The 22,756-nt window shown below is 38.3% G+C and overlaps 2 protein-coding genes across 2 annotated transcripts; one reads left to right on the plus strand and one right to left on the minus strand.

The window, feature by feature from the left end:
- Nucleotides 1-3,666: 3,666 nt before the first annotated feature.
- On the plus strand, nt 3,667-15,409 carry LOC122081794 (adenine phosphoribosyltransferase 3). The gene is made up of 6 exons (XM_042649082.1): nt 3,667-3,962; nt 4,192-4,302; nt 6,720-6,812; nt 8,727-8,876; nt 13,527-13,585; nt 15,093-15,409. Exons 1-6 carry the CDS (start codon nt 3,881-3,883, stop codon nt 15,144-15,146), a joined length of 549 nt encoding a protein of 182 aa, XP_042505016.1. The 5' UTR covers nt 3,667-3,880; the 3' UTR covers nt 15,147-15,409.
- A 5,108-nt stretch (nt 15,410-20,517) lies between these two features.
- On the minus strand, nt 20,518-21,773 carry LOC122081324. Its single transcript, XM_042648400.1, has one exon. It carries the CDS (start codon nt 21,591-21,593, stop codon nt 20,670-20,672), a length of 924 nt encoding a protein of 307 aa, XP_042504334.1. The 5' UTR covers nt 21,594-21,773; the 3' UTR covers nt 20,518-20,669.
- Between the last annotated feature and the right edge of the window lie 983 nt (nt 21,774-22,756).

A 22,756-nucleotide genomic window follows, 5' to 3' on the forward strand; every position in this document is an offset into this window, starting at 1 on the left:
TAAAAAAAAAAAAAAAAACTCCCTTTATTCAGATAAATGGTCAGGCAGCTTAGCTAGGTTTGAATAATCAAGATGACAGATGCTCCTCCTATGTCATCCTTCCTCCTATAAATCCTATAGAGATATACCATATACTGCCAAAAAGAGATCTGCATGGGAAGGAGAATTAAAAGCCGAATCTTTAGAGCAGATCCGAAAATCCATCCTAAAAATCCTGTTTCAGTACACTTTGATTCACGGGGGGGCCATAGTCAGCGATTGAAACCAACAAATGTTAGGTTAGGTGTTGTCCCAGATCCCAGTCCTACCACTTCTCTATTGTCAAAATCGCCTTATTTATTTGTCATTCACTCTCTCCCCTGTTCCTGCCAGACTCTGCTTTGTGTTTGAGCTTTGAGATCACGCAGCTGCCACGTTCCATTATTTATTACTTACCTACACTTCTCAGTTACTACTTACAACTCAAAAGCGACAACAATGGTGGAGAGAGAGAGAGAGAGAGAGAGAGAGAGAGAGAGAGAGAGAGAGAGAGAGTAATATTAATGGTGAACAGGGAGGGAGGTTGGCAGGTTGGCCCCAAAATATTTCTTGTGAGATTCGAAAGCAACATATTTCCGTATGTCAATGTCAAGAGAGTTGAGCCTGCATTGCGTATCAAACAACCCCACCCGGACGTCCTAACCCAGAAGATAGAAGATCGAAGAAGTATTTAGGGAAGAAACCTAATCTAATCTGCTTCTCATCTCCTCTGTTTTCTTTCAGCCTAAACTGGGAAGAAGATTTTGTTTGGTATTGATGTCCATTCTCCTCATATAGATATAGGTGGGCCCTCTCGCCCCCTATTATTGTGGAGCTTGATGGTTGTTTTCACTTATAGATATGAGATCCACTTCTCTTTCTAAGCAGCATTCGTACCAAGATTTCAACCATCTCACCAACCCAATAATATGCCATTAAGGATTCTGCGCCACTTACCCCTTAGATAAATGATTTGTGCCTTGGTGAGGGTGTTAATTTGTTGGTTCGGTCCAGTTTTGGTTGGGCCGAATCGATATTGAGTTGATTATTGGTCAAGTTGAAAATAAACTGTTAACCCCAAAGTTTGTTTTTGGTCAGTTTTGGTTTTTATCTGGTTTGATTTGATGGGATTGTTATCAGTTCGGTTTTATGTCCTATAAATACATGGAAAAAAACTACCTTTTTTTATAGGCTTTTCGGTTTATTATTGATTTTGGTTCAATTTCTGTTTCATCTAATTTGGTTCATTTCCATTTTCGATCGGTCCATTCAACTGACCCGTTCGTTCCTACTAGATAATCGGTTGACTGATTTGGAACTATCTTAGGTAGTAAAAAAAAAAAAAAAATCAACTCATACGATTGGTCTATATGTCACTCAAAAGAGTGAATTTGGTTTACAATTTTTAAAAAAAAAAAAAAAAGGGAAAATTTACATCGCCTTCCATGTACTCGTCCAATTGTGTGTACGGAATTTCTATCTTGTTGAGGTTTTGAATAAAATAGATTGGAGGGTTAAGATTCATGATCAAGCTCATTTCTAACAATTGCACCCTCCAACACCCTTTCAATGATCATCCAAGGGCTACAAGGGGCTTGATCACACATTTCAACACTTACCAACATTTGGGGATATGTGTCCAAGCCTTTCCAGCCTTTGGATGGATCGTTAGAGGGTTTCTGGTGTTGGAGAGGATACCAAACATAGGATTCATGTGGTTGACCCCATATGGATATTGTTTGTCTTTTACTTCTCATGACTTTTTCTTTTTCTCCTCTTTGTTTTTCATTTGGATTCATATGAGAGATCTCATTAAATTAGGATAAAGCTTTGTCATTGTTGTTGTTGTTGTTGAGCTCTTTCGCAATGGGGACATAATCATGAAGTGGACTTCGAACTTGGACCACGGGCCCATCCATCGAGGAAAAGAAAGAGGATGAGCCCTAACCAATCCAACTGCAGAATATACCCATTAATTGACAAGAGAAGTAGCTAACACGGGCTTATATGGTTAAGAATTTAGGATACTTCGCTTGGATTTTGATTTCAGCCAAAGTGGTTAATAATTAATTAGATTCAATAGTAATACTAACAAAGAAATGAATCACCGTAGTAGTCAAAAATTATAACACTATTTTATTTCCAAATTCTTAGGGGCGAAGCCGATACCCCGCTTTCTTTTTTAATATTTTATCTGATTTCACTAATCTCCCAATCATACCCGAAGATCGATAAAACATACATTTTAGGCAGTTGCCCGGAGTAGGACCCACATTTTAACCATTTAGTTTCTATAAGAAATCTCAAAATTTCCCAACCCTCGGATTCTCATCCTATGGCATACAGAACTCCTGCGTGGTTGCTTCAGTGGAGGGTGAAATGACCACCGACTTATGAAAGGTGAGAATTTTGTTCCTGATGAAACTTCTATTACTATTTCCATTGGGGTTATTTAAAAAGAATATGAGCCTGGAACTCCTCAGGGCATACACAGAAGAGATCAGGTAAATGCATTGACACTATATAAGCCTGAGCGGCCCTGCCCAACACACTGATCTAACGAGGCCACTTAATTGAGACTCAATCAGTTCCATCCAAGTCTACCCTCCTAGGGGATGCTCATCACCGTTGGCCACATGTCCCATTATAGGGTTTATGCCCACCTTCCACATGTCACCTTGATTCCACAGTACAGTGATGCTAATAACCATTTTCCAAGGCAACCAAGGTTATTGACCCCCAGTATAGGCGGGTTGACAGTTATATGGAAATAACCATGATTAGGTTAATTGTTAAGAGATTTGCCACCTCAACTTGGATAAGGAACGATCCACCAATAGCTCATCAATCCATATCAACAAGAAGAGTGACCTGTCACCCAATAAGTGAGCTCTGCCTCACCCTTTGAGCTATTTTTCTTATCTATTGTTTGTAGATCTTCATTGTGCCAGAATCTATAGTAACAGATAACATGGGGTGTAACGGTTTTTTCACACAGTTTGTGTTTAGGCGTGTAGGTCACGCCACGCCACGCCACTTCACATTAACATTCTTTTATTTCTTTTTAGGCGAATAACCACTTATTTCCACACTCACTCCTACATACACACACACGTACATGATAAGGTTAGATCACATGAGCTCCTCCCCAGGGAAGCTCTGTAAACTTAAATTGTCACCATTAAACTAAGCTAGTGTTAATAGGTTTACCATCTTCTCCCTTACAAGGATATAACGGGGAAAAAAATGCTCAGGTAACGGTCACCCCAACCAAAATTTTTTTCACGTGTTGAAGACTCGTAACGCTCACCCCAATTAAAATCAATTTTCACGTGGTCGTAACTCGTAACGTAACGGAAGTTTCGAAACATCACTCGTGGCCGTAGCCCGTGGCCCGTGGGCGCTTGGATAATGATCTATCGAGATGCACGCCATTTAGGTTTGAGATAGGGTCTATCGTAGCCGTCGGATTAAGATTATAGAATCAATGGTGGCCCACCACAAGTAAAACGAGAATTGTCACCTAACCAACAATTCTCCTCTCTCTCTCATGGAGTGATGGAGAGAGGCCTTGCCAAATTTCCTTCACTCTCTAATCCCTATAATACCCTTCATTCTCTCCCTTCCTTTTCACCTCCTTTCTTGAGTTTTAATCTCTCATTCCCTCCCTGTTCGGCTGGTCTTCCTTTTTAATATTCTCATTTATGGATTTTCTGTTGCAGAACAGAGTCTCTTTTTAACTGCCGCAGCACACAACACGCACACACACTCTTTGCATGTTCACAGAGAGAGAGAGAGAGAGAGAGAGAGAGAGAGAGACGGGGTGGGAGGAGCTTCTTTCTGGTTGCTCTGTGACTCTACAATGTCGGGTTGCAAGGACGAAGACCCTCGAATCCATCGCATCAGAAATAGAATAAGCGTCGTTCCCAATTTCCCTAAACCAGGTTTCATATATCTCTTATGTTTGTTGGAAAACTGTAGAATTTTAACTTTCTGTGTTATGCAATCGATCGAAGAGCTTTATTCTCTGTTGGATTCTGTTCTTTTGCTCGAATAGTAAATGTATCTGTGTTCGGTTTGAGTGTAATGCCCAATGAAACAATCTTTTGGTTTCAAATATTTTTTTTTCTACTTTTAGCACTTTTGCTGATAATTTAATGACGATAATATCAGGGATCATGTTCAAGGATATCACCACCCTGCTACTTGATCCTAAGGCGTTCAAGAACAGTGTAGATTTGTTCGTCGAGAGGTACAAGGGGAAAAATATATCTGTCGTTGCAGGTAACCGGAGTGTTATCCACTTTTCTCTCTGTTGTATTTCTTTTTTGGGTAAAATTGCTTGATTTAATCACTGTAACATACTAACATGTATGCTGGGTTAGTGGGTGCGTTTGCTTTGGAGTTTAAATTTGGGTTTTACTAGATATTTTTCATTGGGTGGTGGGGTCCGTCCTTTGAGCAAAGTTGGTTGAGGAGCACAGTATGTTTCCGTTTTTTTTTTTTTTTTCTTCAGTACCATTGCCACTGCAAACGTTTCGGGTTTTCTTTTGGATGCCTTTGGGATTTTTTTCTTCTTCTTGTATGGCTGTAAGGATGTCATGGAGTGATGGTGTTTGACTAGGAGTTTTATTAGTGGGCTGGGTCATCGAGTATTAGCTCTGAACATTTCGACGCCTCACAATGCTATTGTGAACTGTGTCATGATCCTCTTTGCATGGTTGGTGGCGGGTGATGGGTCATAGGTGATGGTTTCCCTCCTTGTTAAGTGGTCCCACCTTATGCATGTTCAGATTGGGACTGTTCTTGGCTCCAGTCTGTGATTTTTTTGGTTATACTGTTCAACAATTTGATTCTGACCTTGTTTCTTCTTCTTTGTTGTCCTTTCTGTTATTTTCTTGTTCACTTCCTAGTGGTGATTGAAATGATGGATCATTATCACCAGGATTATGACTCAGTTTTTGGAGGATGAGGATGGTATTCTGGTACTATCTAGATTCCTTGATGGTGGAATTTGATGAAACAAAATCTCTTTTCTTTATCAGAAAGATCAAGTTGGAACACTATGTATATTAGTGCAAGTGATATTTGTCTTTATTGATCTACTTTATTTCCCTTGAGTTCTCTTTGTAATTGGTAAATTTTCCTTTTTGAGAAACAGGGCATCTATTGAATAATTGGAACTTTAACTTGATGGATTGACAGTAATTTTTCCCGTTTTGATGAATAAATTGATAGAATGAAATGTTGCTTGTAACTCCCGGCAATAAATCTGTGTCAACTATTGCCTATTGGGAATAAATTATAGATGAAACACATGGAAGACCCTCGCTGGTCTTTGGAATACATGGCGTGAAGAAAAGGAAGCCTAGTTTCGTCCTGTCTAAATTTAAATATTTAGTTTTGTACAGTATCTATATGTATAAAATTTGTTATCCGTTAAGTGTATTATGAAATTTATAAATATAAATTAGATCAATTAAAGAAGCTTATTATTCCCATTTTTAGTCATGCTTAAAGATTAAACAAACTTCAATGTTCATTCTGTGTTAATGTATCACAGTGTCCATGTGAACGCTGGGAGCCTGAGGAAGCTATGTTGAGTAATGCAGCATTCTACAGTAATCTGGATCCATTTTATTTAAATTGTTTCTCGTTTATGATTCTGTATTTTGCAATATGGATGTTTGTTGATTCATGCATGTTCAATTTTGTTGATTAGGAGGATGTAGGGTAGTATGTGTTTCCCAATGTTTTTAGCTCTCTGGATAGGGTTTTTGTTTTGTCCAATTGTCGTCTCCTCTCCCTTTTGTTTTCTTCTGATGGCTTTATGTTTTTGAGAATTGCTTGGGATTTCTTTCAAGTTAATTGGGGGCCTGCTTGTAGTGTTGGTGTTATGGTCTGAAATTTCTTGCTTTGGTGAACTGCTATATACAGTTGGTTGATGCATTAGCAATTCAACTTGATATTGATTTTCATGAATGATATGCACCATTTGTGATTTCCTATGAATGCTCTACTTGTTCAATTTCGATACATTGACAGTTATTTCAGTATCAAGATACTTCCATCTTTATTTTGTGCTGGTATTTATTTGGGTAGTCTTAACTTCATGAAGATTGAATTACTGTCGCTAATAATTGTTGCCCACGAAGGATTCATTCTATTGGTCCAAGGTCTTCTTTCAACACTAATTAGTAAAGCAGTTGGTTTTGCAAATCATCTACTATTCATCTCCAATAATCCCATTATTCCCTAGTTTTATGTCTGTCCATGATATTATCTGTCACTGCTTCTTATATTCTTACTGATTCTCCTTCAATTATCCCTTGATTTCGACTTGTTTAATATTTCATTATGGTCTTTACATAGTTCTCAACCCATGTATTATCTTTATTGAATATTTCATGCTTCTTCTTGGACTATTCAGAATTAGTCCTGATATGCCAATTGCCAGTTTTTAACTTTGTTATTTACTGTTAGTAGCCTTCTTTTGCTACATGCTTTATATTAAGTGTACATGCACCCGCTACCTAGACAAAGAGAAAGCAGTTCTGAGCTTACAGATGTATGAATTGATACATGGTTCATTTGCTTGGGTTCTTTCTTTGTTGTATATATATGCTGGAGCTGATTTTATAATATCCAAAACAACAGTGTCAAGCATTTTATTCTTTCTCAGATTATTCTATTTTTCCTAGGGATTGAGGCTCGTGGTTTCATTTTTGGCCCTCCCATCGCATTGGCTATTGGAGCAAAGTTTGTTCCTTTGCGGAAACCGAGGAAATTGCCAGGTATATTTCATCTTTGTGTAATAGTTTCCTGTCTCTTCCTTTTCACTTGTGTGTTTGTGTGTGGTATTTATTCTCTAGGGCATAAAGCACAATTCCACATAGGTTCTATGCCCTTCTGTGTTTGGCACAGTTCCCAATTGTATAAACTGTTTTTATCCATTAGTATTTATGATTCTGCGAAACAGCCTCTTTTAGTAAAATTTCACGGCTTTTGGCTGAAATTTACTACCTTGCTAGGGGTTGACACTGTGAACACGTAGACATTATGTACTGTTGTATTGCCACCTTAATCTGCCATTCCTTAGACTGATAGATAAAATACTTTGCTAGATGGGATATGTAGGAACCGGTTCATGCATTCATATACCTACAGTTGTGATTGCAATTTTTGCTTGTGTGTGCTATGCAGTGATAAATCAGATATTTTCTGTACCTGATGCATATGAACTCTTGTTTCTATTGCTCAGTTCTCTTTTCCTGTTTGTGAAACACTGATATCATTTTCTACTCCTGGGCTGCTTTTAGCTTTATTTGATACTGTATTTGACAAGAATCTTTGTGATTTACAAGATTCATTTTATTGCTTGTTGTATCAACTTTTTGGATATCCTGAAATTGGGAGCTTACCTACGAGGATCACTCTTTGAATTCATACTTTTGTTGCCTGATATTTTTTTGTACCTTTTGTCTTACTTGTTACAAGTCAATCAAGGTATTCATGTAGGAAATTGACCCCAAAAGTGTGGCTAAGACCTAGATTCCCATCAGTCATGGTTAGGCAGGGCTCTAGGAAGTTTGGCTAGAGATAGGCAATTTGAAATAAAACAGTTGATGACGAAGTTTGACTTGATACTTGATGGTACAGGTGTGGAAATTTTTTTGTTGATTAATGTGGAGTGATGAAATTCAGTGCTTTGTGCTTCTGTCCACATCTACTCTACAACAACCATGTCTTTTTAACTGTTCTCATAGTAATGCCACTAATCTGTTTCTTAGTTTATGGGGAGAGTTTTCTCTGTCCAGGAGCAGGGTACGCCAGCACCTCCCGCTCTCTGTCTCTCTCCTTGGGAAGAAAGGTCATTTCATCTGGGGGAGGAGAGAGAGAGAGAGAGAGAGAGCGGAGGGTGCTCTGCTCTGTGCACCCTCTGCTTCTGAACAGAGAACGTTGTCCCTAATTTATAAATGCCAAGAAGAGGGGCTTCCTTTTGTGACTTTTTACGCGGGGGGGGGGGGGGGGTGGAAGTTGTATTCTGTTGAAGTTTGCCTATCTTGGGCAGAATGATGTCAGAAACATGTGGAGTCTTTTGGTCAGATAACTGAAGAAGCAGATATTAGATTCCATGGTCATACTGACACTCATACAGCGGATTACAACCCTGGAATCTTGTTTTTGAGAGCTTTCCCTTATTGTATTGTTATCAATACCAGCCTGATGGTGAATTTTAAGGGGATCTGGCTTGTACAGTCTGCATAAATGTCTGGAAATCCTATCTTAATTCTTACATATCAATTTTATTTTTCTTGAAAAATTTTCTTTTCGTAGACCAGTCCTTATCCATATTTTTTTACCATGACACGTCTATTCAAATGAAATTCACCTTTTGTCATGATTTCTTGTTTTCAGTCACCACCTTTATATGCATGGAACATGAATTTTCATGTTTTTCAACTTGTCCTAAGAGGAATAGTTGGTTTTTGAATGTTTTACAAAAGGATCCTGTTTCTAGTTGAATCAAACAGGAGAGGCCAGTTACGGTAAGCACATTTTGACTGGTACTGGTCCTGGTCCTGGTCCGGTATTAAAAAATTATGATGTCTTGAAGCTATTTCAGACTGGTGCATGACATATGTTTCTTAATCAAGTGCATTGTTTTGAGCTTGTATCGATTTATTTGATTATTATCTTGATTGTAGGTGAAGTTATTTCAGAAGAATATGTCTTGGAATATGGAACAGATTGTCTAGAAATGCACATTGGAGCAGTTGAACCAGGTGAACGTGCTTTGGTAGTTGATGATTTGATAGCCACTGGAGGGACACTCTCTGCAGCAATGAAGTTACTTGGTATGTATTTCCTTTGCATCATTAATTTATTTTCTTGGATCTAAAAAACCCTTCTGAACATTATAAAAATGTAGTTGGGTGCAAGAAATACTGAGATGGTTAATCTCGGGCCATGGCTTATTATGCGAACCTTGATTGGCTAATGCGAGTATTGAGAAGATATTCACCGAGTTACTGCCCATGCTTCAAGTCCAGTAGCTGTACCAGATAATATTTCCTGTATTTTTCACATATTCACACAAGTAATCTGAAAATCTAAGATTATCTTACATTGTCGCATGCATCAAGAATGCTGGTGATGCAGTAGTGTTGCCTTGGACCAGTATGAACCCGTTTGGAGGCCCATGTCGATATGAATTGGCAGTCCAACCATTATATTAGATTGAATGGAATACTGAGTTAGAGTTTCTCACATTTGTGGTGCAAGTGCCAGGCCATGTGGCCTGTTGTTTGAAAGCTCGATCAAAACCATTGAGATTTCGTGAAATATTTTGGTTTCAACAAAAGTTGAAATGAAGTTGGACGTGACTCAATATGAGTGTGCAGGGTTTCAGGCAAAATTTTGGTTTGGAACTTTGGACACGATTTCAATTCGGTTTCAGTACAAAATAGTACATACTACATATAAAGTACTGTTTAGGCCAAATCACCAACATTTCTTGGTGGAACAAAATATTGGGTACTACTGCATCTACAACAACGATTTTCTGCATTTGAGCAAGATTGGTGTAAGATTCAAACATAGAGGCATACTCTTTTTCCCCAAAGGTTTCAAGCTTTCCCAGAACTCTATATGGTACTGACAGAATTGAAGGAACGGTTTTGCGGGGGTATTTTAACATCGGTTGTACACTTGTGCTTGAGTACTTATAAGACTTTGATATTGTGTAATATTAAATGGTTTTTGTTCATTCCTAATGCATATTTTATTTGTTTCATTGAATTTTATGTGTTTTAATACTAAATTATGTATAAAATAGGTTATATTTGAGAAAGAATATAGCAGGGTACTACATACACTGCCAACCTGAGGTATGAAATGAAGCTACTATTTTGGGTGTGTTGTTTACACTCTAAAGGTTCCAATATGTTTAGAAATGCTTAGTTAGGATTTTCGTGAAGGTTCTGGTCAAAACACCACCAAAATGGCCAGCTGAAACATTCAGAGTTTTGATCGAAACCAAGGTTGAAATCAAAATCTCCAACCATGGTGTGGCCGTCCCCCTTCTTCCTCGTGACTTTGCTTTTCTTCTCTTCTTCCTTCCTCTCCCTTTCACATGACCTTGTCTTCCACTTTCAGGTCTGATTTCTTCCCTACATCCGTGCTTAATTTTCTTGTAATTTTTCCTTCTACTTCCTATATTTCTGTTATTCAAAACTTTTATTATCATGCTCTGTTTCTGGTGACTTAACAGTCCCTCAGTATTTGGGATCGATCTCTCCCACCTCTCTTCATTTCTTCCTCATACTTTGGGCATGGGTCCCTCTACTCTAGGCAATTCAATTCGTTGATAGTTTCTTACCAAAAAAATAAAAAATTCCTTGATAGTTGGTCACTGGAACCATCCCTTTTGGTTGGACTGTCTTTGAGACCTAACTGTGACCTGCTACTACCGCTACTTCCAATTTCAGGGGTTTACTTTTAATTCATTGCTTATTTGTTGAAGTCTCAATGGTCTGGAGAGATGGGTCTTACAAAACTACTTTCAAACTGCAACTTAGAGGTTTGGGAGGGAGGTTGAGTCTACCAAGAAGAATTGAGTCCAACTATGGTCTTGGTCCAGTGGGATATAAAGGCATTAATTTAGCAGTTATTTATTTGGGCTTGTATTTGTATTTTGATACTGTCATTGTTAGAAATTAGAATTTAAATTCAAGATAGATACGATTAGGAGTTTTTCTTTCTTTATATATGTAAACATTCCAACGATTAGATTAGATTGAATGGGATATTGAGTTGGAGTTTCTTATGTTTGTGGTGCAAGGGCATGCCATGTGGCCTTCCTTCCTCCTTGTGACTTGACCTTTCTTCTCTTCTTTCTTTCTCTCCCCTTCACTTCGACCCTGTCTTCCCTTTTTAGTCATATCTCTTCACTACATCTTTGTTTAAGTTTCTTCATATTTCTCCTTCTACTTACCATATTTCTGTTGTTCAAAACTTTTATTATCGTGCTTTGTTTCTGAAGTGTTGTGTGATCAGCGTCTTCCTTTATAGCTTAAAGGGAAATTTTATAGGACTGTTATATGACCGGCTATGATGTATTGTGCGGAATGTCGGGCAGTTAAGAAGCATCATGTAAATAAACTAAGTGTAGCGGAGATGAGGATGTTGAGATGGATGTATGACAAAACTAGGAAGGACAAAGTAAGGAATGACCACATTAGAGCTGAGTTGAGTGTAGCCCTGATAAATGATAAGCTATGAGAAAGTCATTTGAGAATGGCATGGACATGTTCAACGGAGGCCTTTATATGCTCCAGTTTGGAGGTGTGATTTTATCCATTGAAAGATCTAAAAGAGCCAGGGGTAGGACAAAATTAACCCTAGGAGAGGTGGTGAGGAAAGACATGCATAGCCTAGGCCTTTTACCACATGACTTCGAATAGAGCTGATTGGAGGGCAAGGATCCATGTAGCTGACCCCATTTAGTTGGGATAAGGCTTTGTTGTTGTTGTGGTTGTTGTTGTTGCTCTGTTTCTGGCGACTCACAGTCCCTCATCATTTGGGATCAATTTCTCCCTCCTCTCTTCATTTCTTCCTCACACTTTGGGTGTGGGTCCATCTACTCTAGGTGATTCAGTCCTATATAGTTGGCCACTGGAACTATCCCTTTTAGTTGGACTTTCTTTGAGATCTAACCGTGACCTGCTACTAATGCTACCTCCAATTTCATGGGTTTACTTTTAATTCATTGCTTATTTGTTGAAGTCTGAATGATCTGGACTTGATAGAGATAGGACTTACGAACCTACTTTCAAGATTTTCTGCAACTTGGAGGTCTAAGAGGGAGGTTGAGTCAACTGGGAGAACTTCTTTGACGCTAGAATATCATTTTCAATAGGTTGAAGATGTGTTCTTGGAAATATCTCTTAAAAGCCTATTTTCTAATATTTACAAGTAAGCTCTCCTTTCCTTAGTTCTATTTAATGCATATTCTTATTTAAAATCTTATGTATTAGGAAACTAAAGTCGGGATTTTTTTTTTCCAATTTTCTAATGAAAAAAAGTATTTTTAAAGCCTATTTTGTGATGAAACCCACCAAGCCATTTTTTTTTTAATATATTAATAAAACAAAAAGTCAACAAAAAAAAAGAAAAAAGAAACAACTTTCATGCCAACATATTTAGCAACCCTTTATTTAGAATAGGAAGAGCCACTTGAATGCATGTTCTTGTTTGAAAACATATACTCAACAAAGTTGCTTACACAGAGTAGATAGACGTCTACCTAATCTCTTCAAACCCCACTTTCTGAAGGAAGAAAATGTATTTGGTAAACTCAAATAAAATGGAGCATAAGCGGAAATGGTTAGAAAGATACATACCTTAAGTGAGTTCAGTTTCAGAGGCAGTGAATGCATCTCTCTAGCTTGGGTCATCTACACTACTTGGAAGGCCTAGAATAAATGCTTAAATACATCAGCAAATAATTGTCATAAAAAATGATGGGTCAGATGTATAGGACTGAAAAGGAATACTGGATGCACACTTGAAGTGACATGCATCATATGGGGAAGGATATTATGTTGACAATTACCTATTGATTGGGGGGGGGGGAGATTATATGATATTGAGAAGATGATCAGATAAAGGGCGGGCTAGAGGAAGGTGATAATAGGTGGAATGTTGGATAGATGGAGAGATTCTTGTGGTAGAAAGTAAGTAATATGGGGAGGAGGGGGAATGTTGGATAGATGGAGAGATTCTTTTGGGAATTTTTTTGGGAAAGGATCCTGTTGTGCAAAATTTCTAATTTTCTATAGTTCCATGCTAGAGAATCATTGATGTGGGATGTGTGTGTGTGTGTGTGTGTTTTATCTTAATTTTATGGTAAAATATATTCATTTTCAAGTAGATATTGCTTCCTAAAAAGAGGGAATGAGATGCCAAGAGAGAGCCATGAGAGAGTGAGAGAAGAGACAAACGTGTGTGAGTATACTCATTGGAATAGAAAAAGTAGGGTAAGGGAAAAGTGAAGAAAACAAATAAAAAGGTGACAAACATTATATGCTTATGTGGCAGGGTAAAGAAGAGAGAGAATAAGCCTTGTAGAGACGGGCTTGTTTTTATAGGTTTACATTTGTTTATATGGTTTCAACCATATTTTGAGAAGTTTAATTTTCTTAGTTGTATCTGAAAATTTTTCTTTGCCATGTAGATAACTCTGTTTGGGCTGAAAGTTGCAATGCTAGCTTTAATATTCCAACCTTGGGTCCTATTTGCCTACAAAACTTGGACTCATCTGATATGCAATGTGAAAATATTAGGGAAGGGAAGGCATTCCAAAGTGCTGCATACGGGAAACTTATTGCTATTTTATTATCCCTGCATATGGACATTACATTGCCAGTGATAGTTCTCTCTGTTTGCTAAGTGCGTGTGTGGTTTTCTTCTTTGATTGACTTCAATGTAATGATTTTGTTTCTCAGAGCGTGTTGGTGCAGAAGTGGTTGAATGTGCATGCGTAATTGAACTACCAGATCTAAAGGTGTGTGTGCATTATATTCTTTCATTATTTTCTATTTTATACTCATCTTTATGCAGTCTGCCAGTCATTTCTTGACCACAGACATTGATGGGTCTAGGTCTGATTACTATTTCTGTTCAATTAAAGAAATAAGTTTCTCACATTTTCTCATATTCCTGCACCATGTTTAGGCCACTAAATTTTAGAAACTTTTTTTCATCTATTTCTGTTCTATTTCTCAAATGATCTGCGGAGGTATTGAACTGTGCAAATAAACATGGTGTTGCTTTCTTTTCATTTCCTTTTCCTTCCATCTTAATATTTCTTTCTTCTGTTCAGTAATTGCTTTGTCATACTGAGCCTAACGATATGTTTGGTGTTTATACTATACTCATAGCTGGGGAAGAAAATTAATATCCTTGTTCAGCATATGAAAATTTTAACTTCGTTTCTGACAAACACTACCTATTTAAATCTCAATTTTCTGGAGTAGAAGACGGAAAATGCTACAATTTTAAATTTTTGTTTGAGCGTAGGAACTGTTTAGTTTTACCTCATAAACACTTTCCATTTAAGTCTGTTCTCGCCTTTGTTGCTGCTGTATTCGTTTGTTGGATGGAGCCAACATAATATCTAAATACGTTTGCTTAGGAACTGAATTCTGCGGGTTAAGTGATCTGTTTGTTTCACTAAATCTCCATATACTTCTTTTTTGGCTAAAATTAACTGTAAACACTCCCCATAGACAAAGGAAAAAACAAATAAATCAAAAAGAAAAACAGGAGGCTTCCTGTTCGACGGACAAAGGATTCTTTCATTTTGAGCTGATTGTTGGTGGTATTTTCCATTCTGCTTGGGTAGTTTGGATTTTCATTCATATGCTGGTTAGATTCATCAACTTGCTCTTGAATCCATCAAATCCCGAGTCACCAAGCATGGAAGAACAAACCAAAACAGCAAAAGCTCTGTGGATTTGAATAGTGGACAATTAGATCAAGTAGGAGGAAACATAGGTAAGCGCCCTGAGATCTTGGAAGTGAAACAACTGAATCAGAGGTTTGCAAGGCAGGATAACGAATTATTATGGGTAAATACAGTTTGTGCTCCTTTAAAGTGATGAAATCACCCATAATTAATTGAGCCAGGCATTGTGATATTTTTACTATGATATATTATCAAAGCATTGCGTTTTGTGGTTACCTGTGAGTATGATGAAAAGTTCCTTCCAGTGGTAAACCAAGTTTGGGATTGCTTGAAGTAACTTAGCTTGAGGGTATGACTTCCTGGAAACTCAACCACTCTTACTATCCTCCAAGTCCATGATTAATTGAATTGGGGATCCTGCCTGCTTTTTTCAGTTAGTTCAACCATGGACTTCATATGTTCCTATGCAGGGAGTTCATAAGCCCAGAAATTTCAGAATCTGAATTTGGACAATGGAGTATTTTTTCTTTTTCTTCCCTCCTAGTCAGACTAAGATAAAGGGTGAACTGGCCTCTTATTGTGGATCTGTCATGTGATGTTGCAGGGTCGTGAGCGACTGAAGGGCAAGCCATTGTTTACCCTTTTGGAATCTCACTAATGGCACTGGCAGGGTTGAAGAGCTGCTCCAGATGGATAGTTGCTCATTCTGTATATGGTAGGGATTTTATTGGTGGTGGAATCCTTTGCCAACCTGAATATTGTTTCCATTGCCAACCTGAATATTGTTTCCATTTTTTCCTTGTAAAACATTGGTAGGGGGTTATTTTTTTTTAGCGTTGGTTGTTGATGCATCTTTGCATCTATCTCATTTAAAGCAACTCGTCTGTTGTTTTTCGATTAAATTTGTGGATTTGGCTCTGATACCTTGGTGAATATAATGACGGAAAGGGGGTGGGGGTAAACCAAGGTAGAAACCCAACACACAAGGATGTGAAATTAGACTCAGGTATCTTAGGGCATGCACAGAGCCAAAGATCAGGCTAGAGGATTTCAAACCATTTTTAATACAATAATTTTAACAATAAAAATCATTTAATCAGACCAAACTTAAGGTTGTTTGACCCACCATGATTTCATCAACATTTTAATAAGTATTTTGGTCATTTCCCAAGGTTACCTCTCTCGATTATTTTGAGAAATTTTAAAACTTAGTAGGGAACAAAGATCTCCATGGCTTTGAAATAGACTCCACACGCTAAGGGCATCCGTTCATTATCACCATGCGCGCGCCTCCAGGGTAACAAAATGAGTTGTTTACACTTTCCTATGACTTTTGAATTAGAGGCCTCGGCCCCAATACATTTGCGAATTTTTCAGCCCACATTTGTTCATCCATTTTATCAGATTTGAAGCTATAATTTTTGAAAATTTTCTTAGGAATTGTGACAAGGGGAATGATCTAAATCGGATATGGGCATGGTGCTATCAAGTTTTGAATTACCAGGTTCAAACTTAACTCCCAAGAACAAGAGTTTCACCATTAATAATCAAAGAATGGTGATGCAGCAGAAATAAAAAACCATTGAACTAAAAATCCACCTTGGGCATGGTCAATAGTAGATTTTTAGCCCAATCACAATGTCTATGTAAACTGAAATCTGGGTCTTCTATGAAAATCCCAGTTTACATCAGATAAAACAAATGAAGGAACTATTAACCATGGGACAAAACTTTTTTATCTTGCCTCTATGGTTTGCTAGCTTATTTGCAGTGGCGTTAACTTTGCTGTAACAGTGTGAATTTTCAATTTATTCCATTCAGAAAATTCTTGTAAAATAACCATCTTTGCTCGAAACACCATGGACTTTTTTGATTCCTAATGCAAGTGACAACTGCATTGGAGTCACACTTAATCCAAAGATTTTCAAACCATCTTTGCTCGAAACACCATGGAATTTTTTGATTCCTAATGCAAGTAACGACTGAATTGGAGTCGCACTTAATCCAAAGATTTTCAATGCTCATGTGCTTCGCATGATGCATGCCATGAAAGAAGGCAACGAACTCAACCATGAAATTAGTTCCAATGTCTTCATAGTATGAGAAGCAAAGGAGAAGATAACATTTATCATCTCGTAAAATTCCTCATGCATCTGAGCATCCTGTTGGTGTATGATGTCTTTTATTCCGTCGCAGTTTAATCCAGGGAGTACTGGTGCAGCACCTAGACAGGCAGGATTGCGGTCCCGCTAGCCGGTTAGCGGGCCCTGGGGGTTGCAAGGGGGGCAGGAGGCCCCCCTGCATAGCAGGGGTGTAGGGGGCGCAGCCCCCCGCTCAAATTTTTTATTTGAGGGCAATTGTGTACTTTCCGGATTAGGGTTTTTTCGCTATATATTTGTAGCGAGGGTTTCTTTCTCTGTAATGCAAGCAATATTGAGAGGTGTGAGGACGAACGCTATAACCCTATTCTCCATTGATAGTGAAGCATGATCTCATCTCACCGGGGACATAGGCAACCTTGTCGAACCTCGTAAAATCCGTGTGCATTGTTTGTTTTGTTTGTTCCATTATCTTCTGCATCGTTTAAGGGTTGCGTTTCTACACATCCTAAGTTTCCAAGGGAACAACCACCAATGTTAAGCTTTCAATAGAGAGAAGGAGGAAAAGTCCAAAATAATTCCAGAACTTTTGGAGAGGGCGCATCAAAATTCCTCATATTTTTTTCATTCTAAATTTGCATTGGGATGCTAACACAGAAGAGCTGCCACAATCCTCTACACGACACAACTCCAGCTTTTCTTTTCCATTAATAAAAAAGTTTCACCTTTGAAAAACAAAGTAACGGAACCTGTTCAACATTGGTGATCATTGAGTCATTCTGGATGATATAATCCATCAAAGTGCACTTGCAAAGATCTTAACAATCTTATTATTTTAGATTCAACAATTAACTACTTTGAATATAAAGTTAGGCTTTGGATTTGGATCCATCAGGATCTAAATATGTCCCAAAAGGTTGTAGGCAGGAAGGGAGACTTCTAATAATTATGATGTGAAACATCAATTATAATATATATGGCCTTTGTGTATATGACTGACTGAGTGAGGGTCGTTTGCTTCTGAAGTCAGGTTTGAATATGTGGTGCAGCTGCAGACTCACATGGTGCCTCTGGTTTTCTGTCACCTAATCTTAATTGTCCACATCAATAGGAACACTGATAGTCAGATTAAGGAGGAATTGCACCCGTCAGGATCTGAATCCCATCAGCCATTTTTGTGTTTGAGGCTGTTCTTATCTCTTCAGCCTCTCCTAAAAAAAATCATCACCCAAACACAAAGAAAATAGTTTGTTGAGAGCTGATCAAGTCCTCGTACAAGATTGCTCCACACATAAAATTTATCCACCAACTGATTCCATCAGCCCTCACGTTTTGACTCCATTTTCATTCTCTAGTCATCTCATCTCCAGGCTACAAAGGTGATCATTAATGGTAGCTGAGATGACCGAACGGTGTATTAAAGTCCACCTCTAACACGGAGAAATTCCATCAAAACATGGCCCCACCAACGCATCATTCATCGGAGACCCTTAATCAACTGGCCGGAAATTAACACATGGGTGGGCCATGTCTAGTATGCAGTGAAAACTGAAGCTACGCATGCAATAAGGTCAAATGTACACATGTATTTGAAGTCTAAAATAGTTGGGATGCAGAGACAATGGATCGTGCGTCTTAATCAAGCACCGAATTTTCTCTCCTTTGCGTGAATTAAGCTACACCCAATAACTTTTAATTAGACAATTTCTCTCGAAGAGTAAAAGATCATGGACCAACCCTTCTTCTATGGCCAGCTCACCATCACCGAGTACATCAACTCTGTCATGGATATAGATGTGGAAACGTAATCCTAAAACGATGTAGAAGAAAATGAAAAAAATAAGAACAAACAATACACACAAGTTTATGAAGTTTGACAAAATTGTCTACGTTCTCTATGAGATGAGATCCTACTTCACTATCAAAGGAGAATAGGGTTATATCGCTCGTCCTCACATCTCTCAGTATTTCTTGCATTACAGAGAAAGAAACTCTCGCTACAAATATATAGTAAAAAACCCTAATCCGGAAAGTACAAATCTTCCGACGCTGCACCAGTGCTCACTGGATTAAACTGTAACGAAATACAAGACATCGTACACCAACATATAGATAGAAATAATCCTAAAAACTAACTGTTAAGGAGAAAATGTTCAAATACTTATAAGTTTTCACATCGGGCCACTCATATCCAATGTAAAATTATTAACGATATTAAGTTATAACTCTATACCGACATCTTGATTAACAAAAAAAGAAAAATGTTAAATAACTCTAGAACTCCCAACATAAATCATTCTCCAATCTTATTTTTTCTTTGGGTAATGATTAATGAGGAAACCCGGCCAACCCTTGGGTAGACCGGGCCCAACATAAAATCTGTAACACAGAAAGGGGTGAAAAATCCCAAGGTATTTTGATTCATGGGACCTTGTGCAGGTGGTGTCCCAAGACCCAAGTTACCCTTGGGGTTATGAGGTTATCTATCCCTCACCCCATTCCCAACCCAACAGGCAACAACACACCATCAATTCGATTTCCCATGTTTGGCTAAAAATCCAACCCGTGACTACCTCGCAGTTCCTACAGAGGACCTCAACTGTATAATATTTCCAAGAATGAGACTTCAAAGAGAGGTGGGACCCCTTTCCCCTCTTGATCATCTCCAACTTGGAAACTGCTGACTGCAATTGCTGTAGAAAATTAACGACACACAAAATAACTCCAAAACTCTTTAAGGCTCTCTCTCTCTCTCTCTCTCTCTCTCTCTCTCTCTCTCTCTCTCCAACAGATACCGCCATATTCCTTCACCCCGTTCCTTCTATTTATAATAGAATATTATATTTTTTGAGGGAATTTCCCACACTGTCAGTGTGAAAAGGAATCTATACGCTGCACTAAATTAATGATATGAAAAACATATACATCCATATTCATCTCCTATTTTCATATTTCCCAATACATGTATGAACCCTCAGTTTATGAGAAAGAATCCACAAACAAACAAAGTGCGAATCGATACCGATACTTTAATCCTTGATTCCACCCCGTTCCTTCTATTTATAATAGAATATTATATTTTTTGAGGGAATTTCCCACACTGTCAGTTTGAAAAGGAATCTATACGCTGCACTAAATTAATGATATGAAAAACATATACCTACAACCCCAAAGGCTATGTTTGGTAGCCAAGAGAAGAAAATAAAAGAAAAGAGAAAAAAAAAAAGAAATGAGAAAAAAAGAAAAGAAATGATGAGAAAATAGTATATATGTTTGGTTTCCAACAGAAGAAGAGAAATGAAAAGAAAAAAAATTAAAAAAAAAATTGAATTTTAAGAGAGAGATAGGCACATAGAAAATCATTGTGTAATCATTCATTTTTTGTCTTATTATGTTTTCATATTTTCTTATTTTTTTTTTGTGTTTTTTATAAGAAAATTTTTTGGAGAACAGAAGAAAATTTCACAATTCTCGAGGGGAATTTTGAATGTGAAAAAGAGAATCTTCTCATGGGTGAAAACATACCAAGTGCAAAGAAAATTTCTTAATCCAAGGAAAAAAGTACAAAAAATTATACTTTTTTCTTTTCTTTTCGTTTTTTTCTTTTGGCTATCAAAGACAGCCCAAGGGGATAACTGAGTTAACAAAAGATATTTGCCTCAAAAAGCATGTAATTTTGAATTCAACTATTCTTACATTATTGGGACAACTCACATGAGGTGTTTACTGTTTTTCACTATTTTCAGTGAAATTTAAATAGTTCTCATTCAACTCTATTATGACTCAATCCATATGATTATATAATCATTATAGACCCATAAGACTAATCACACCCATTGTTAAGAAAAAAAAAAAATTAAATAAATAAAACAACCTACGGATCAATTCACAGCTGAAACCTCACCAATACAACCCCTCCCAATATATGTATAAAATTAAAATGGACTCATATTAAATGTTGAAGCATTTATCAACCCAATTTTCTACTTCTCGTGGTCAGAAAAAGATGAGGTAAAATTACATTAACAAAAAAAAAGAGTTGATAATTACAAGAACATTTCCTTTTTATTTTTATTTTTTATTTATATTTTATTATAGATGATAAGGAAACAAGGCAATACCGCCCGGGAATCAAATAGCAGGAGCTCCCCATTGTCCCCACTCACTGAGTCAAACCCAACTCGGCCTTCCAAAAAGGGATCCAGCCCAAGTTGCTTACACACTCTACCTGCGATGACTCGGCACACCAGCATAGCCCTCCTACCTTTCCCTCTGCCGGCGCTCTCGTGAGCTAATCCGCTACCGGAGAAAGTACATATAGCCGCGTTTTTGCCGGAAAACGTACACATGCCACCGGCATCGTAGATCCATCCCGTGGTGGGGCCCAGGCAATGGAATCTCATCAACTCGTTTCCATCAGCAATGCACCGCGCATCATCCTCTCTACAACTACTACTACTAATACTGTCGCCGCGACCGCCACCGCTGCTGGTGTCGCTATTCAGGTCGCCTGCACTCGCACGAGACTTCACCATCTCTCGATACTCCTCGAACCGAGCCACCGTCTTGGGCAGGTGTTGAACCTTGAACAACATATCGATCCGTCCGGAGAATACCTTAGGCGACCAGCTCGTGTGGAAGATTATCTCCACAACATTGCGAGAAGGGTGTCCCTCCGGCAGCTCGGTGAGCGTTGGGAAGAAGGGTTCCGGCGTTCGGGAAGTACGTGCGGAGACACTGCGTCGGACCCGATTTGATGGGTTCGAACCGGCTTCAGCTTTACTGAGTTCTCCTGAGTTTCTCAAACTGGATGGTGTGGGCGGCGATGGTGGGTTTAATTTCCTGGGCTTCTTCTTGGTGGTGTCGACCACGTCCTTGAGGTTCTGAACGCTCTTTCTGCAACTCGAAGAGGCGATCAGGTGATTGAGTTGCTTAGGGTTTGGATGGTAAACATCTTCGAAGGCTCTCGATTTGCATTGCAACGATTTGACCCAACCAGTCGCCATTAACGACAACAAAGATTAGATTTCTACTTTGTGCTTTGGGGAATCCTCTCTATTGCATCTCATTCACATTTTGGGGGTGGCCGATTCTTCGAGGGATTACTAAAAATGGGAACCCAAACATAGGACAGAGCTTGGGCTTGAGACACAGAGGGAGAGTCAAAAGGCGATCAAATTGCAGGCTACATGAGCACTCGTTATTAAGTGAGTCGTAAATGAGTTGCCCTTTTACGGTAAATGTCCAAATTACCCTCTCGGTGTTTTCGTAATTACACACGTTGATTCTGTCACGCTTACGAGAATAACTTTTTTACCCCTTATTAAGCAAAAGACGTTAATCTCCCTTGGAATAAACTGAAAAGTACATCATTGGATTTCCCATAAGAGTCGGTTCAGACTTCAAACTTCAGATAAAGTAAGATTCCATTCCATCACCCCCCATACTGACGGTGAGGTGGAAATTGATGTAGGTGGGTGTGAGTTGGATCGGGATGGTCAATGGAAACGGATGGATATTATTCACCGCGGTGGTAGGGACTAGGGACTAGGAAGGGAAGAGGTAGTTATGGAGTATAGGATTGGTGACTCAGCATTTGTAGTTTGGACAGTTGGCAGCAAAGAGCTGATCATCCTAATATGTTATATTGAGTTGCTTTGATGCTAATCTGACGATAAAGTAATAATCTACCATATGTTAATTTTTTTTTTAATAAAAATGTGAAAAACTTGTAGAGTAATTGTCTCACATTTACACACCCCCCGAACCCCCCCCCCCCACCAAAAAAAAAGTCTCACGTTGGTTTGTTCAGTCTTTGATGTCACTTGAGAGGAACTCTTTCTAGCTAAGTTTACGGTTTTGAATTGAATCTTTCAACACATTAATTCCCAATGTAATAAAGGTAATTTTAAATTTTGTTGGCCTACATAATATATGGTAATGTCTTTTCTTTCTTATGAAATGACATATGTATTCTTTATTGTGGGAAGAGAGAGATAGAATAAGGGAGGTGTACTACGCAAGCAGTCAAAGAACTTAATCTCACCAAACACACACACATTATGCTTTTTTGTCTAAGAACATGGCTCCTCTGTCTACACTCTTGTGTCTATCTTTCTCCTCATCATAAATGATCTACCTTGTTCCCTTTGGATTGAGTGAAAAGAGG

The sequence above is a fragment of the Macadamia integrifolia genome, chromosome 6, assembly GCF_013358625.1.
Source record: "Macadamia integrifolia cultivar HAES 741 chromosome 6, SCU_Mint_v3, whole genome shotgun sequence".
Classification (NCBI taxonomy): domain Eukaryota; kingdom Viridiplantae; phylum Streptophyta; class Magnoliopsida; order Proteales; family Proteaceae; genus Macadamia; species Macadamia integrifolia.